We start from the raw sequence: 18,078 nt of genomic DNA, 5'->3' as shown, positions 1-18,078 counted from the left end.
TTGTGTTAAAAATTATGTAGGAAGAGTAATTGATGAATTTATGACAAGAGTGCACCTCAAAAAATCTGCATCATAACAGGAGTTTTGACCTTTGTCACAAAAAGTTGATGAACCCACTTTTAATCATTGAAACTTCTGTTTTTATGCTAAAAGTTCATAATAAACATATAATCTAGTATTTTTCAATAAAAAAATTATGGTACAATATTATCCTCTAAAAATGATTATATTTATATTTATTATCCTCTAAAATATAATATTATTTATTATCGCCTTTTTTATTATATCACATATTTTAGTAGTTATCATAAATTAGGTATCATTTGAAAGCTTATAAACTCAGAATTTATCGTGTGAAAACTGTTTTATAATTAAAAGTTGCGTTACCGTGGAAAACAGTACTTATTTTATCAGGCTCCTCCTCTTTTGGGCATCATTATATTTCATAATTTATGATCAAAACCTTTTCTAATCTTGACAAAACTGATATTGTCAGAAAGGTCAGAGTCTCAAGGTACAGAATTGATATTTGGACTGAAATGTATTAATTTGTTAAGGCAGAATGTATACAACTAAATTCAATGGAATTCAATGGCACCCGGTGGCTATTTTTGGTACTACGCCTAAACAAAATCTCATGGGAACTTCAATTTTTGTGATATCAACTTCAAATTTGGAACATAACTTGATAAGATCTATGGCTTTGATTTTATAGAAATTTTAGAGTAAAAAATATTTTATAAAATATATATTTCATATAAAATAAAAAATATATAGTACAGTATCTTTAATTTACTGTAAATTTAAACTTCCATAACTTTTTCATACTTTCATTTTTTGAAGTGTTTTCACTTCAGCAATATTCTGCTGAGTGTTTTCTTTAAAACAAGACCAAACTTGGGTATATATTCCAAAGCATTCTTAAATTACAACCATTTAAGTTTGAATAGTGCATTTTAACCCCCATTCTCAAAAGGGGGGGTGACAGCTCAGGGGTTAAAAAACGTGGCGGTCCCATTGAAAACAATTGAAAATGCCAGGGGCGTGTAAAAACGCTTTGATGGACACACGGCCTTAGCATTATTGTTAGCGAGCCCGCCTCCCATGCTGGAGATGCCGGTTTGAATCTTGTTCAGATTGGGTTGAGTAGGCCCGGTTACATAAGGACACTATAAGGGATGGGAAGGGAAGAGAATCAAATGATCGAATGAAAAATAATGATGAGCAGGGATAAATAATTTATAATAGATCCTGAAATACCCCTATTTTTTCAAATAGCAAAGTAGCCAGCATTGTTTTACTATTTTTCCTGCATCAATCCACTTCCATTATAACTGTCACCCTTCAAATTCATGCATGGCACCATGTCCAATTATTCCTTCACGAAAAAATCTCTCAAAGAGTGAAACTGGCTGTGTGTATATTATAATGGACTACACAATTATAATATTATTTTTAAATTGTTGTTATTAAATTATTATTGTCCCTGGTTCAATAAGGTACCCTTGTAAGAAAGTAGAAGTGGCCGGGACTGATTTTAAGTGTCACCTAATCCTGTTTACACGAACTAAGCCTGCTACCGAGCAGGTTTGAGCTTACAGACCTGTTTCTATGACAGCAACTTTGGGATGAGCTTCGGTGAAACTAACAATCCTGGATCATGTCAAATTGTCAGCAGTAAAACACAGATAACTGAGTAATCCACAGAAGAAGAACAAGCCTCAGGTCAGCTACTGTCATAGTTTGATGAAGATCTTGCTGATAAAATTAGTCATTGTTTACTGTAGTTAGCTTTCGAAGAAATCAGTATTTATATAATCTAGTTAGCCTCTTCTGGTAGACGCTGTAACTACACCATTATCTGGAAGGAATAGTCACATGTTGAGGAGTGCTGTTCTCTCTCTCTCTCTCTCTCTTTGATAAATGCAAAGACACATGATGGCTTATGAACTTGAAATGTCCCTGTCTTCCTTTGTAGCTCTACGTTAAAATCTTACATTGTCACGTGGCTCTGCTAAAAAATATCATAATGTTCCCCTCGCATAATGTTTTTTTTTTTTTTTTTACTTTTTGCTGTCCTATCGAAATAAAAGGAAATAGGCCATAAAAATATGAAAAACACACATTTCTTTCTTTTATGTTTGCCTATCTCCTAAATGCAAAGTCAGAACAAACACTTTTCAAAACTATCCTGAAAAACTATCAAACAAGAAAAGACCCAAATAAGCAGCTCCCTTTCAACCCGCTCTCGTATGTTAGTGTGTGTGAAATAGTGCAGATTTTTAAACCTTTGATCTAATTCAGACTGACATCAAAGATGAATGGTGAGTGGACGATGACATGCCCTATTAATCACTGTCACAGATGTGAGCTTCCTGAAACCAAAATATAGGCTGTATTAAAGGTGCACTATATAATGTGTTTCGTTAAAAATTCAAAAAATATTTAAATATTGATCAAACCTTCTTACAAAAATGTTGTCTTACTCTGAATCACTATGGTAAACCTATTGGGTAACACTTTATTTGAAGGGGTGTGCATAAGACTGACATGACACCTTCATAATCATGACATGACATATGTTATGCATATTTGTGAGAACTATCAATTAAGTGTAATTCGCTCAGTTATTACATTTTTAATGCAAATATGCCATTGTTTGAGATAGCTTTGTTATGACACCTTGACATAAACCAATACATCGTAAGTTGTCAGTGTCTTTGTTATGACAACTTGACATTACTAAGACAAGACAACCTGTCATAAACATGACATAGCAGATTAATTATCAAACTTAAGAAACCACCTAGCTTTATTGGTTAACATTACATTAAACTGTGTGGATGGTTTTGACATTGGCTGTCATGAAGCCATTATAACTTTTTTAATGACAAATTCAATTAGTACCACTGTAGTTGAGCTCACGAAACATATTCATGACATGGTTATAATGGCCTCATGACAGCCAATGTTAAAGCCAACCACATGACCGTTTGACTTGGTTTTATGTTAAGTTGTCATGACAAAGACACTGACAGGTTATGATGTTATGGTTTATGTTAAGATGTCATAACAAAGACATCTTAAACAATGTCATATTTGCATGCTTTATAAGCTGGTTGTCCTGCATCCTCAACAAGAAAGCTACAGTTAGTCCAAAATGCAGCTGCTAGAGTTCTTACTAGATCATTGAAAATATGATCATATAACACCGATTCTATCATCACTTCATTGGTTACCTATAAAGTTCCGTATTAATTACAAGGTATTGCTTTTGACTTATAAAGCTCTAAATGGTTTAGCTCCAGTCTATTTAAGAAGTTGCTCAGACTCGCTCTCCCAGTTTAAAACTAGACTAAAGACGCGTTTATTTAGCCAGGCATTCATATACATTTTTTTATCTTACAGTTACTGTAAATTTGGCCTCTAGTTCATAAACACCAGAGGAGAACTGGCCCCCGACTGAGCTTGGGTTCTTCCAAGGTTTTTTTTTTTTTTCTCCATTGGGTCCTCTGATGGAGTTTTTCGGTTCCTTGCCACTGTTGCCTTTGGCTTGCTCAGTTGGGGATATTCAAATTAAATCACATTAAGATCAGCTCTACCAAACTTGAATGTCTTTTTTTCCCATGAATAAACAAACACTGTTAAGTTGTCTTGATTGATATTGTGAAGCAGCTTTGATACAATCTGTATTGTGAAAAGCGCTATGCAAATATATTTGACTTGACTTGACATTCAAAATGTCATTATTGATTGAAATACCATTTATTACCATTAAGTGACATCTCAACCATTTAGTAGAGGCCGATATTTATAAAATTATGGAATGTGTTGAAAACGTAGTGACATGAGAAGATAAGAAATGCAAACAAAAAAATGGTTTTAAACTTCAAATGGTTTTAAATATACTTTTAGAATTTTTTTTTAGAAGTATGTAGTAACATAATCATTACTAGTTAGTTCCCATTATCTTCACTTTAGAATACGGATCCAAATAATGAGTAATTCCCATAGAAGTATGAAGTACCACTTTCATCTGTGCGCTATTACTTACTAATTCGTTAATCAGGGTTTCTTTTTAGTTAATAGATTGTCAATAAACTTTGTCAGTAGTTCCCTGGGAAGCATTACAAAATAGTAGTTATTGACTAGTTAATAGTGAAGTCCCACTTTCATCTGTGCGCTATTACTTAGCTTGTTAATGAGAGTTTCTTGTTAGTTAATAATAGTTACTACATTGGTTTCCAACAGGGGGGTCGCGGAATATTTTGAAGGTTTGAGCAATGAGCATTAAATAAAAGTCCTTAACTTTTTTTCTGTTCAAAATTTATAAATTGTATAGAATGAATGAGTTCATCATGAATCCAATTTCCAATCCATGTTTTTGTCTTATCCTGAACCACTATGGTAGAATAATAAGTGTTTACATTGGGACTATTTTTGGTTCGGATCGCTGCCGCTGCGGAGTACTACCTGCGTGACTCGTCATAGACGTACACAGAGAGAAGTAGTTCCGGCTAGACTGTTTTTTCCGAAAGACGTATTATTCTGCAAGTTTATTATCGCTCGCTATATAGCGCCAAAAGCGTAAAAATAAAGCCTCACATTCATTGATAAAGCCTCACAGATAACATGCAAGTATTGAGGCCCCAGACAACAGTCATTTAATAGCATATATTCTTTTTTTTAACCTAAACACCAGTGTGAATATTTTTATTTTTGCATTTCAAATAAGGCCAATTAAGAGGCTTCTTCTAGGCTTACGTTGTTAAATTACAAAGGGCCTACTGATGTTTTAGTCATTGTATTTTCAATATTATAGGCTATTATTTGTGCATAAACAAACCGTTTGTTTGAAAAAAAAACAAACATATTTTGTCATTCTTGCTGCGATAATATCATTAAATGTAAGGGGAGGGGGGCCCTGAAATATTTTCTTGGGAAAAAGGGGGTCTCAGACAAAAAAAGGTTGGGAACCACTGAGTTAGGCTACTAGATTGTGAATATTGTGTTACTCATTGGTTCTTGTGTAGTTATTCATTAACGAAGGAACCGTATTCTAGTGTTACCCACTTTCCTAAACTCTTGTTGTTGATCAAAATACGTTGTGTATCCAACCCATCTTTCTTGTGTTTGCTTCATTTATGCTGTCGTGATCTCTTTAATAGGCCTATGTTGTTAGTCAGGTCCCAACACTATCGGCCACAAGGTCTTTAGTAGGCCTAGATGTTATCGATGGTTCTCTGTAGCATGGATATTGGAAATAAAAGAGCAAACTTTAAAAAAATCAAGAGACCGCAGAGCTTGGGAGGATAAATATTTCTAGTAGATTTATTGTCTTTCTTTCTAGACATTACTTCCTAGAAAATAGAGTCTAACGAGTGCAGTTCCAAGCTACGGTTTTAAATGCAACTGTCTTCATGGTAAATGTGGGTTCAGCACCATGGACAGCTACTATACAATTCTGGGGTTTATTCAAACGTATTGAAACTCGCTCGATAAATATCATTATATATCTTTCATCTTACATAAGATGGCACAGACAATAAAACTCCTCAGCTGTGAATCTTTCACACAAGATATTTCATCTTTTTTGTCTTACACATAATATGCATCCGTCTCTTTTGAAATTGTAGGCTCAGACACTCCTCTGACGTGGGTGTAAAAGCTCTGCGGCGCTGTTTTGTTTCTCCTCATGAGTGAACTCTTGCTTAGCCCTCATCTGAACATTTTATTGCTTTTGTTCTCGCATTCACAGCAGTATACTTCTCATTTCAAAACATCCGTTTGTCCAAAGCTCAGCGAAGTGAGACGGCCTAAGATCTTTCAGTCTTCCTCGTGCTTTGTCCAGTTCAATGCAAATTAAAGGGTTTCTTGCAGCTCTGACAATGCTGTGGAAAATGTGAAGGAACTGTTGCCTAACCTAAAACTAACCATTTCTCTCCACTTTAGAAAGTAGACTAAAGCTTTTCAACTTCGAATCATAGAAAAACACAATAAAAGGATGAAGAAAGTGGCCCTTATGACGTGTGCAAATATATTCCAAAGCCACATGACTGCTTCTCAATTGCTCTGTTGTTTATATCATTCCAAAATGTAATATATTTTTAGCGCAGGGCTAAAAAGCATTTAAATAGTGCTAAATAAGTTCATAATTGCACATTAGAACAAAATAAATTATCTTAGTTATACAATATTAGAATTTAGAAGTAAGAAACAAATACATTTATTGTAGTTCATATCCGTTTTATTCATTTTAGGCAAGAAAAAGGGTTTATGGGAGTTGTAGTTTGAAATACAATTGTGTTTGTTTTAAGTATGTTTAATTTATTCTAAGAGTTTTTGTTTAAATGATTTCATTGGTGAAGTGAAATGTGTAATGTAACATAATATTTTAATGTTTAGTGGTAAAAAATTTTTTTACCAATATGACTTTTGTATGGATGGAGTGACGTGAGGTGAAAGGTCGCAACCACAGAGGAAACAGACGAGCTGAGGAGAAGTTGCGTCGAGGACCTTCTCATTGTTTTAGTAGTTAGACTATATAGAACGTGACAAACGTTGTATATTATAAGTTTTGTGCACACAAATCAGACTGAATTGTGAACTTTTGAAGCCGAAGATTTTGTTCGTTGACGGTTTGCTGAAATTGACATTTCACCACTGAGAGTATGCCTTTCGTGTGAGTGATTGCCAAGCCCTGGTCATCGCGTGTGAGAGACTCCCCGTGACGAAGCGTTAATTCGACGGAAGAATCATCACCTGGGATTAAGGTATCTCTAAATCTTTATGTTTGCTCCAAAAGGAGTGAAGGGGTCATTTTGTTTGGCCACGCCGAACAAAAGCAACGCGGCCTGCAACGGTTAACTGTTAGGTTTTAGCGCATTTGCCGGTTAGGACTGGGGTGGGTGAATCTCGTGTTGTGTTTGTGTGTGTGTGTGTGTGCGCGCGCGCGTGCGTGGGCCCGCGTGACGTAATTGTAAAGCTTTGATTTCTTTTACTTTTTGAGGTTAATTCAAACTTGAGGTTTGACGCGATTTAATTTTATTCACTATTTAATATTTTACTTCATTGATACATTTTTTATCTTATCTTATTTTTGTTGCTGTTTTGTTTAAATTGAGAGTTTCCTCTTTTGGTGAATTTAATATTTCATTTATTCAGTAAACTATTTTTATTTAACATTTCAGTAACTGAGTCCTGAGTACATTTATTTATTGTAAGATATCATTGGGTAATAGATTGAATATGTAAATAATATTTCATGTGAATTTGGTTTAAGTCAGTTACACACAAGTAAGTATAGATATACAACAGGGCTGTGGTGTAAAGGTTTATTAGTTATTTAAAGCCACAGTAAAGTTACACAAACATACATTTAAACAGGAGGTCAGCAAAAATTATATATATTATAAAAAGTTTACTGGGATTAGTTTAAAGGGTTAGTTCACCCAAAAATGAAAATTAAGTCATTAATTACTCACCCCCATGCTGTACCAACCCTGTATTAAAGGCTCATTCAGTCGGGACTTTTATTCTGAAACCGTAGTCATGGTAACCTGCAGAACTGTGTACAGTCGTCAGTTCAATTGCCGCTATCTGCTGAGTGCATGTAATCTGTGAGAGCTGTCAGCTGTAATGTTGATTCCTGTTCGTTCAGGGTGATTGGTGCAACTCTAATATTGTGATGTTAGTCATTGCCCTCAAAGTAAGTCACTTTTATTATATTTAGGTTGATTTTGAGTTGTGTAACTTGATCTGAATAGAGTTAAGGGTCCGTGACATAAGTGCATGTCCGGACATGTCCTGTATAGATCGTTCTGTGTTATTCAGATCGGTAATAGGCTAGTATTATTATTTAGTATTAGGCTATTCCTTAAAGTGTGACGATTCATTCTTTATTAAGCACCATATCAGTGGTATGGGTTATTAATGAGGTGCTGTTAGTCGGTCTGTTAAGATGTTCTAATACTAGACGATCAGCGTCATGTTTGTCTGTATGCTCTGCATATGAGCCATACGATTATCCATATATGGGCACTGAATGTTATTGATGACAATGGCCCTCGCCGTGTGTATTTTTTTTCCTGTTTAATACTTCGTTTCAGTTTATTTAGCTAGATGTTTCGTAGAGAAATGTCAATAATGAGTATTCTGGATAATCATTTAATTATGTAACAGTGCATGCTTCTTATTGTATATTTAGTTTATTCATTCTCTTTATTGTACTTATTTTTCAGACTATGTACATCATTGAATATACAGTTGTGGCCCATCCATCTATCTACAATACACCAAATTAATCTGACCACCTGTCTCCTCATTATTTGTGCTCTTACCGGCACCCAGAAGGGTTTACTCATCCATAAACTAATCCAAACCTAACAGTCCAAAGCCTCTATAACAAATTGGTCCTTCGAGCCGGAGTGAGTTCTCCCTTCTGAAGTTATGGACTCTGATGAGGAGAGGATTGGAGGAACTCGCCCTAAGCGCAATACTCGTCCTCCAGCTTACCTACAACAGTATGAGGTACATTATCCCCGAGGCCGACCTGTCAGTGCGCATGATGTTCCACACACCTGGGAGGCACCTGTCCACCGGACTCCTCCCCCATCCTTCCAGCCATACGCCTCTGCCTCTGGTGGTGACTTGGTATGTTCTGGTGGCTCACAGATCATGTCCTCTAGTTATATGCCTCCACAGCATGTTGTTTTTCCTCGGCAATCCTTCTTGTCGCCTTCGGCAGCTGATTTTACTACCTCTGTACATGTCAGTGATCGACAGCACTTGCGCCAGGAGCATGCTCAACTAATGCAGACACATCAGGCTTTCCAGGCTGACTTAAGGGAGTTGAGAGAAGTCCGAGCAGAAGTACGAGAATTAGTTCAGGTGGCTCAGTCCCTTCGAGTAGATCTCAGTAAAGCTAGAGGAGAGAACTTATCGCCAGCACAGCCGACAGCGTCTCAGTTATCCAGCCCTCTCCTGAGGCCATATGAATCTACAAACCTAGTGGAGGATGGACATGTCACTGAGCTTCCCCCACCACCGTGGCCTGAGCCTGATGTTGACCTAAGCACACGGTTGGATGACCTTGCTTTGTCTGATACGGTGCCACAATTCACCTACCTGTGATGCCAGGGACCAGAAAGTATTCCTTTGTTTCCCCGGCTACTCAGTCACGCCCTCCTAAACCTTATGCTCCTGATGTCTGGGGATTTCCCCCTCCTCCTACTCCTAAAGAGCTCCAAGAGCTGCTAACACCTGCCGCCATGCCTTTACCTGCTAGCCGCACGTCGGTGCCTATCTCCTCATGGTTCAGCTCTATGCCTGCTTATTCGATTCCTCCAAATTTAGCGATGAAGGTAGAACCCAATCAACCTCCTGCAGCATCTAGGTCTGAACATGTGTACAGAGGACCTACCCCTACAATTCCTAAGTTTAGCCGGCCTGATCCGGGTGAGTTTGCCCGACTTCGGATTGCTTTAGAGAACCTGCTCCCCCCTGACGGGACGGAACTTTTCAAATACCAGATCTTAGTGGATCATCTCAAGCTTGAGGAGGCTAGAATGATAGCGGACGCTTATTTGAACTCCCTTACCCCATTCACTGATACAATGACTGCACTTCATGAGAAGTTCGGCCAACCGCATCAGCTGGCCTTAAGGAGGATCGCTGTTGTTCTAGAAAGTCCTGACATCAAGCGAGGTGATATATCTGCCTTTCAGAGGTTCGCGCTCCAGGTACAGTCGCTAGTAGGATTACTGACAACCTTGGGACGCGACGGTGAACTGGAGCTGAGTTGTGGGTCCCATGTGGCGCGACTTCTTAGTAAGCTTCCACCTGAGCTGCGTGCTGACTTTCGTCGCCATATGTTCCACCAACCTGGCACGACCCCTAATCTGGTTGACCTTTCGAACTGGCTCCGTTACGAAACATGGTGCCACAGCTACGATGCCGAGCCGATGTCTAAAGTCTTTCACGCCAAGCAAGACTCTGGAAAGAGAACTGTGACCATTCTGCATGGGGTTAAAGAACCCCCAGTGGAGACTCCCATTTCTCGCAAGGGTCTCGTTTCACAAACTAAACCTTCTAAAGTGAAACGGTATTGTCCATTCTGTGATAAGACTGAGCATTACCTAAGCCAGTGTGCATCCTTCAATAAGCTTACCTCTGACCAGGTCAGGACATGGATTCGGAGTAACAATCGTTGTTGGCGATGTGCTAGGGCACACCATGCTGCTCAATGTGACCTTAAGAAACCGTGCAACCTCTGCCAAGGCACACATCTCCGCCCTCTTCATGAGGTGAATGTTGGTCTATCCCCGAGGGAGGATTCAGCTCAAGTGGAGAAGAGTTGCCTGACGAATTCCTCTCCTGATCGATTCTTCCTGGACAAACCCTCTGACGGAGGTCGAGTCATGCTCAAAGTGGTTCCTGTAAATCTACATTATGAAGATCGCACCCTTGACACCTTCGCTCTTCTTGATGATGGCTCGGAGAGGACTATTCTGCTCTCCCCTGCAGTTAAGGCCTTGGGGATCAAGGGTGTTCCTGAGGATCTTCCTTTACGGACAGTGAGAGACGATATCCAGGTCCTTCATGGTTCTTCCATATCCTTTCGGATCTCTTCCATCTGTAAACCCCAAACCAGTTATAAGATCAATCATGCCTTCACAGCAGATCGTCTTAACCTATCTCGCCAGTCTTACCCAGTAGAACAGCTACGACAGAAGTACAGACATCTGCAGGGTCTTCCAATCAGTACACTTACTGAAGTCCAGCCTTTACTTCTCATCGGTTCCGATCAGCCCCATCTCATAATTCCGACAGAGCCTGTTCGTTGGGGCGGCCCGGGTGCACCAGCTGCAGTTCATACACGCCTAGGATGGACGCTCCAGGGCCCCATTCCTTTCATGGGGCGGCCTCCTGCAGCCCAGCAATGCCTGTTAACTACCATGGATCCAATCCAGGATGAACTCTTCCAGAATGTTCAACGCCTGTGGCAGTTGGATGTGGGTCCGCAGTGGGAGAGTAAAGATGTAACCCGGTCCAAGCAAGATCATGAGGCTCTTCAGCTGCTTGAGATGGAAACTCGCACTCACCATGTGGAGGGCATCAATCGGTTAGCTACGCCTTTACTGCGACGTAAGGACATGCCTTGTTTGAATGCACCTAAGGAGTCCGTCCTACCTACCCTTCGCAGTGTAGAAAGGCGTCTGTTGAAGGACCCTGTTAAAGCTGAAGTCTATAAAGAGGAAATGAGGAAATTAGTCGAGACAGGAGCTGTTCGGGAAGCGACTGACCCTTTACCTGATTCGGCTGAGTGCTGGTACATCCCTCACCACATTGTTAGTCACAATGGGAAGTTCCGCATCGTGTTTAACTGCTCACACCAATATCAAGGACATAGCCTCAATCAGTACCTGTTGCCAGGGCCCACCCTTGGCGCCTCGTTGTTGGGAGTTCTTATCCGCTTCAGGGAACATCCCGTGGCAGTGAGTGGGGACATCAAGGCGATGTTCCACCAGGTTCGCCTTCTACCTGGGGACCGTCATCTACTCCGTTTCCTTTGGCGGGACCTGAAGATGGATGAGGCCCCCAGGATTTTTGAATGGCAGGTACTGCCTTTTGGCACGACCTCCAGTCCATGCTGTGCAACCTACGCACTACAACGCCATGTACAGCAACATCCCCAGACGGATGAGATGATTCAGTTTTCAATGGAGAAGTGTTTCTATGTCGATAATTGCTTGCAGAGCCTGCCTACTGTTGAAGCAGCGCGAAGTTTGATTGATCGACTACGAAATATCCTCTCTGGAGCTGGATTTGACATTCGCCAGTGGGCCTGCAATGATCCTAGTGTGGTGAGTCACCTACCAACCAATGCTCGAGCTGTGAGTGTGGAACTGTGGTTGACGCAGGAGAAATCCGATCTCTCTGAATCAACGCTAGGTCTGAGCTGGAACTGGCAGGCGGACACTTTGTCCTACAAGCACCGACCTGTGGTATATAACACTCTTACATTGAGGAATATCTACAAGGTACTAGCTTCCCAATACGACCCTCTTGGCTGGCTTCTACCTTATACGACTCGAGCGAAAGTGATCATTAAGCAACTGTGGAACAAGCAGAGAGGGTGGGATGACCCCAACCTACCACCTGAGCTCCTACAGTCTTGGAATAATTGGGAAGAGGAACTCCAATACCTACCTTGTATCACCTTTTCCCGGCCATATCTCCCTCCTGAAGTTGAAATGAGTGGAGCTACTCATGAGGTACATGTCTTCTCGGATGCTTCTGAGCAGGCATATGGAGCGGTGGCTTACCTCCGGACTACTGACCAGGAAGGTCGGACTTATCTGTCCTTCATCATAGCACGCTCGCGTGTCACTCCTAGACGAGCTCACTCTATTCCAAGACTGGAACTCTGCGGAAGTCTAGTCGCAGCACAGTTGGCTAAGTTACTTGAGAAAGAGTTGACCCTACCTATCAAGTCTACTTCCCTGTGGACAGACTCTACCACGGTCCTTCAGTGGTTGAGTTCTGAGTCCTGTCGATACAGAGTCTTCGTAGGAAACAGAATTGCTGAGATCCAGGAGTTGACGGCGAAGTGTTCATGGCATTATGTAAGCTCTGCAGACAACCCGGCGGATGACCTCACGAAAGGAAAACCTCTCCAATACCTTGCTGTACCAAACCGATGGTCTCAAGGACCCTCCTTCCTCCTCCGGGATGCCAAGAATTGGCCAGTATTTCCTAAGACTGAGAACATGGCAGACAAGGCGGAACTGCGGAAATCTGCCTTTTGTGGGATCAGTACCTGCCCTCCCTCTTCTGGCAATACTGACAGATGGAACTACCATACCTGGCAGGAACTATTAGATGTGACAGCCCAAGAACTTCGAACTACCATTTCTCCTGGAACTTCTCCCCAGGCTGAGGATTACCATAAGGCTGAGCTCCAAATTCTCAGACGTGTGCAACAAGAATCTTTTCCTGAGGACTTTAAATTGTTAGAGAGCGGGAAGTCAGTCCGGTCCAAAAGTCGTCTAATTACCTTAGCCCCTGAAATGGATCTGTCCAGTGGTCTTATCAGGGTAGGAGGTCGTTTGAGGAGAGTTGCAGGCATTGAGGACTCTGTTTTGCATCCTCTGGTTTTGGACCCTTATCACCCAGTCACCCGTTTGATCATACACCATTATGACCAAAAATTACATCATTCTGGATCTGAACGGCTGTTTGCCGAACTACGGAGATATTACTGGATTCTTCGTGGCCGCGAAGCTGTACGACGGTTTCAACACGAGTGTCCAGAATGTCAACGGTGGAGGGCCCAACCGACAATTCCTAAGATGGCAGATCTTCCCTCCGCTCGTCTTCGGCTCTACAAGCCTGCCTTCCATTCTTGTGGAATGGACTGTTTTGGACCATTGCTGGTCAAACTCGGAAGACGTACAGAGAAACGTTGGGGTATTCTGTTTAAATGTTTGACCACGAGAGCAGTCCATTTAGACTTACTTCCAAGCATGAGTACCGACTCCTTCCTCATGGCTCTTAGAAGGTTTGTCTCGAGGAGAGGGACACCGGCTGAGTTATGGTCAGATCGAGGTACGAACTTCCGCGGGGGTGAAAGGGAGTTACGGGAAGCTTATGCCGCATTAGTTCCTGATATACAGCATCAGCTTGCTCGCCATAAGATCCATTTCCATTTCAATCCCCCATCGGCCCCCCACTTCGGTGGAGTCTGGGAACGGGAGGTGAGATCTGTTAAATCAGCCTTGTACACGGTTTTGGGTTCACAGTCAGTTCCCGAGGAAGTGTTGATGACTGTCTTGCTGGAGGTAGAGGCCATCCTGAATTCAAAACCCTTGGGTTACGTATCGTCCGATATTGCAGATACTGACCCAGTGACGCCAAATAGTTTCCTCATGGGGCGGCCGGATGGATCTCTGCCTCAAGTCATTTACCCAGAATCAGAGATGCTAAGTCGCCGGCGCTGGCGACATTCCCAGGTCATAGCGGACCAATTCTGGTCAAGGTTCATCAGGGACTATCTTCCCAGCCTTCAAACTCGCCAGAAATGGCAAGCCTCTCCCCCTAACTTGAAGGAAAAAACATTTGTTTTAGTTGTCGACCCCCAATTACCTCGTGGTTTATGGCCTGTGGGACAAGTTATCAAAACTCACCTGAGCCTGGATGGTCAAATCCGTTCAGCGGACGTGCAGATAAAGGATCAAGTTTATACCAGACCAGTAGCCCGCCTAGTCATCCTGCCAGCCTTACCTAAGGATGATCCTGATGCTTCTAGCAGCTAATAAGTGAAGTCGCCTTTCATGGCAGCAAAGATGCTCCACATCTTTGGGGGCGGCTGTATTAAAGGCTCATTCAGTCGGGACTTTTATTCTGAAACCGTAGTCATGGTAACCTGCAGAACTGTGTACAGTCGTCAGTTCAATTGCCGCTATCTGCTGAGTGCATGTAATCTGTGAGAGCTGTCAGCTGTAATGTTGATTCCTGTTCGTTCAGGGTGATTGGTGCAACTCTAATATTGTGATGTTAGTCATTGCCCTCAAAGTAAGTCACTTTTATTATATTTAGGTTGATTTTGAGTTGTGTAACTTGATCTGAATAGAGTTAAGGGTCCGTGACATAAGTGCATGTCCGGACATGTCCTGTATAGATCGTTCTGTGTTATTCAGATCGGTAATAGGCTAGTATTATTATTTAGTATTAGGCTATTCCTTAAAGTGTGACGATTCATTCTTTATTAAGCACCATATCAGTGGTATGGGTTATTAATGAGGTGCTGTTAGTCGGTCTGTTAAGATGTTCTAATACTAGACGATCAGCGTCATGTTTGTCTGTATGCTCTGCATATGAGCCATACGATTATCCATATATGGGCACTGAATGTTATTGATGACAATGGCCCTCGCCGTGTGTATTTTTTTTCCTGTTTAATACTTCGTTTCAGTTTATTTAGCTAGATGTTTCGTAGAGAAATGTCAATAATGAGTATTCTGGATAATCATTTAATTATGTAACAGTGCATGCTTCTTATTGTATATTTAGTTTATTCATTCTCTTTATTGTACTTATTTTTCAGACTATGTACATCATTGAATATACAGTTGTGGCCCATCCATCTATCTACAATACACCAAATTAATCTGACCACCTGTCTCCTCATTATTTGTGCTCTTACCGGCACCCAGAAGGGTTTACTCATCCATAAACTAATCCAAACCTAACAGTCCAAAGCCTCTATAACAAACCCCGTAAGACCTTCGTTCGTCTTCGGAACACAAATGAAGATATTTTTGATTAAATTTGAGAGCTGTATAACTACCACATTGGCTCCTAAGGGACTGCCTCTTGACGGCCCAGAAAGTCAATGAAGAAAATGTTTAAATATCCCAAGTGACTACTGTGGCTCAACTATATGTTTATCAAGCGACGCGAATACTTTTTGTGCGAAAAAACAAACAAAAATAACGAGTTTATTCGACTATTTCTTTTCTTCCTTGTAGGCCAGAACGAGAATTCCTTAGATTTCCACGACGCATGCGCGAGATTTGCGATCTGAATACACCAGCTTACACTACTTCAGATCGCAATTCTCGCGCATGCGTCGTGGAAATCTATAAGGAAGTCTCGTTCTGGCCTACAAGGAAGAAAAGAAATAGTCGAATAAACTCGTTATTTTTGTTTGTTTTTTCGCACAAAAAGTATTCGCGTCGCTTGATAAACATATAGTTGAGCCACGGTAGTCACTTGGGATATTTAAACACTTTCTTCATTGACTTTTTGGGCCGTCAAGAGGCAGTCCCTTAGGAGCCAATGTGGTAGTTATACAGCTCTCAAATTTAATCAAAAATATCTTCATTTGTGTTCCGAAGACGAACGAAGGTCTTACGGGGTTGGTACAGCATGGGGGTGAGTAATTAATGACTTAATTTTAATTTTTGGGTGAACTAACCCTTTAAGAGCCCAGGCACGCCCTTTAGTACTAGGAAGTAGGCATAGGGGGCGCTACATATTATATAAATTATATAAAGCTGGGCATGTACTCTATAATTATATCTTTAGAGGCTACTCTATAGACCTTATGCACCAGAGAAACATGGGCGTCGTCATCTTTAGAATATTGTCTTTGAACTTCCGTTTTTGCGGTTGCTCTTGCTCTGTATATTTATGGGATCGCTGTCGCGGAGGAATTAGCTGGTGAAGTTGATTTACTTATTGTAGAGTTAACAAAACTTACCATGAGCATTGTAATGTTTATAATAAGCATTGTAAAGCAGATGTCTTAACAAATCGAGACAGGGAATTTTTTTTTACGAGCAGTTTAGTCTTACCTATGCAAGGTTGCTGTGAAAATACAGACCGGAAGTCAAAAGACAACGAGTGCAATGATGAAAAGGGGCGGGGCTACATAAGGTCTAGAGCAAATCTCAACAGCCTGATTGCTTGTAGTGTTGCAAATTATGCAATGTAAACCAGCATCGCCAAGCTTTAATCTGCAAATATGACTTTAAGGCACGAAAATATTAAGATATAATTCATAACATCATGATTTTCTGTAAAGCTCTTGAAACAAAATGTGTATTGTGAAATTTATTATTAATATTATTCCTGGTAAAGGTCTGTTTTGCATGTTTGCAGTCAAATTGAGCTGAAAATAACCAGTGTGTGGGGCTGAAACATGGTGTTTTCAAAAGATTGACGGAGATTTGGGCTTCCATTGAGGCAATCGGGTGGATAAGGACAAACTCTGTATTTTACAGAAATTATGATAAATCACTCATGGCAATCATCATGATCTCTTTTGCTCTAATAAGAAGCAATTGTTGGACAACAGATTTGTATCTTTCATAGGCACCACAAGTCCTAAAGATTTACTGCCTGCTGGTGCTATTGGCTTTTTGTGGAAGGATGAGCAAATAAAATACAATCAATACTGATAAAATCTTCGCAGTTATATGTAATGTAGTAAATTGTACATATAAAGCATTTGTTTAAGATTATTAGACTCGTAGCATGTTGTGTGATGTCACAGTAATGTCATCTATATAATTTTACTTGACCAGGGCCAGAATTAATGTTCTATAGGTGTGTCCCAATTCATGTTCTTGTGCACTAGTTGTGACGTTTTGTAGTATAAATAGTGTCAGCAGTGTGTTCACACTGAAAAGTCCAAATAGAAAAAGAATACTTTAAATATGATTCAATTAACCGAAAATGTTGGAATGTTGGACATTTCATGCACTCACTTGACAATAATTCATACACTACACGATTGAGTACATAAAATATGCATGACTATGCATAAATAAATAGTGTATAAGTGCACAGTGTATAGTGCTTAGATGATAATGAGCATACTGGGGTTGAACTCCTTGTTACAATGTTGTTTCTTTCATTAAAACTTCTGGCGATCAGCCCTACAGCACAACATGAACCTGTAAACACAAGGATGACATATTCTGAATCTTAAGCAGAAGTCTCAATCACAAACACCTTGAAAAGAAAAATAATCAGACAGCAGATGAAATTCTTACCAAGGCTGCTGGCGTGTAAAGGCTGTCTGTGTTTTCGGTTTCACTCTTGTGTTAGTTTCCACCACCAAGTCCTTGGCAAAAGTAAAAGGTCAACTATCTTCCAGTGGATCCAATGTACATCTCACAAGCTGTCACAGACTCCAGCTTGTTTTCCGATCGCATAGCAGAACTGCCAACTGACGAACACCGTTCCATCGTAAACAATTGGTGGAACAAATGAAAACAGTGAGGAAAAGATTTCGTAGAGATCAATATGTTCCTCGAAACACTGACACCTTTGTGTTTTGCTTCAGGGTTTCTTCCAGTCTAACAGGACAACTGAATTGGCATCACAACATAATTATATTTGCTTAATATTAACAGAAAACATATAAGCTTATTAGAAAAAAAAACATGCCTCTACCTACATTTTAGCACCTGTACATAACAATTTCCAGCTTAAATGAACACTAGTGGCAGTAAAATTACAACTTTTATTCCGTTCTTGCACAAATTGTGATTACAGGAGAAGAATTTT

General features: G+C 40.4%; 1 protein-coding gene across 1 annotated transcript; it reads left to right on the top strand.

Annotated features, from left to right (window-relative positions):
- Nucleotides 1-12,186: 12,186 nt before the first annotated feature.
- On the top strand, nucleotides 12,187-15,251 carry LOC148981612 (uncharacterized). The gene is made up of 2 exons (XM_089129890.1): nucleotides 12,187-14,574; nucleotides 15,107-15,251. The coding sequence occupies exon 1, from the start codon at nucleotides 12,255-12,257 to the stop codon at nucleotides 14,313-14,315; it is 2,061 nt and encodes a 686-aa protein (XP_088986016.1). The 5' UTR covers nucleotides 12,187-12,254; the 3' UTR covers nucleotides 14,316-14,574; nucleotides 15,107-15,251.
- Nucleotides 15,252-18,078: the final 2,827 nt, after the last annotated feature.

This window comes from Pimephales promelas, chromosome 4 (assembly GCF_988280905.1).
Source record: "Pimephales promelas chromosome 4, fPimPro1.hap1.1, whole genome shotgun sequence".
NCBI classification, from domain to species: Eukaryota; Metazoa; Chordata; class Actinopteri; order Cypriniformes; family Leuciscidae; genus Pimephales; species Pimephales promelas.
The sequence above is the reverse complement of the archived record's forward strand: the minus strand, read 5'-3'. Positions and strand labels throughout refer to the sequence as shown.

What these genes read in the sequence shown, in the direction of transcription:
- LOC148981612 (XM_089129890.1), top strand. Translation starts at nt 12,255, where the DNA reads ATGAGTGGAGCTACTCATGAGGTACATGTCTTCTCGGATGCTTCTGAG.